Source organism: Corapipo altera, unplaced genomic scaffold, assembly GCF_003945725.1.
Source record: "Corapipo altera isolate COAL_440 unplaced genomic scaffold, ASM394572v1 61077, whole genome shotgun sequence".
Classification (NCBI taxonomy): domain Eukaryota; kingdom Metazoa; phylum Chordata; class Aves; order Passeriformes; family Pipridae; genus Corapipo; species Corapipo altera.
Genome location: NW_020885417.1, coordinates 1 through 617, shown reverse-complemented (window position 1 = coordinate 617; position 617 = coordinate 1). Strand labels below are relative to the sequence as shown.

At 62.2% G+C, this 617-nt stretch overlaps 1 protein-coding gene across 1 annotated transcript in view; it reads left to right on the top strand.

Annotated features, from left to right (window-relative positions):
• Window positions 1-541, top strand: part of SPTBN4 (spectrin beta, non-erythrocytic 4) — a gene marked incomplete at both ends in the record, with an annotated part of 15,208 nt that extends 14,667 nt beyond the window's left edge. The window contains one exon of the mRNA XM_027631637.1: window positions 339-541. Coding sequence (XP_027487438.1) covers window positions 339-541 — 203 coding nt within the window. The remainder of the gene's footprint in view (window positions 1-338) is intronic.
• Between the last annotated feature and the right edge of the window lie 76 nt (window positions 542-617).

The window sequence follows — 617 nt, the reverse complement described above, 5'->3', positions numbered from 1 at the left end:
TTGGGTGGGAGAAGGTCTTGGGTGATGGATTTGGGTGGGAGAAGGTCTATGATTGATGGATTTGGGTGAGGGAAGGTCTTGGTCAATGAAGATGGATGGGAGAAGGTCTTGGATGATGGAGATGGATGGGAGAAGGTCTTGGGTGATGGGAATGAGTTGGAGAAGGTCTTGGATGATAGAAATGGGTGGGAGAAGGTCTCGAATGATCGATTTGGATGGGAGGAGGTCCTGGTTGGTGGCTTTGGGCGACAGAAGATCCCGCTGGACCTCCTGTGGCTTTGGGGTGACCGAGCCGAGGACGGCGCGTGACCGTCCCCCCCTCCCCACCCCTCCCCCAGGAGACCACCCTGGCCCACGCCGAGCTGCCCGACACGGTGGAGGGGGTCACCAAGGCCCTCAAGAAGCACAAGGACTTCACCACCACCCTGGAGCTCAACCTGCAGAAGGTCCAGCTGGTCCTCCAGGCCGGCGAGAGCCTCCAGCGCCAGCGCAACCTCCACAGCGCCCGCGTGGCCGAGGCCGTGCAGGGGCTGCGAGCCAAGTACGTGCGGCCAGGACCCGCCTGCCCACACCCGGGACCACCCGGGACCACCCGGGATGTCCTCAAACACTCAGGA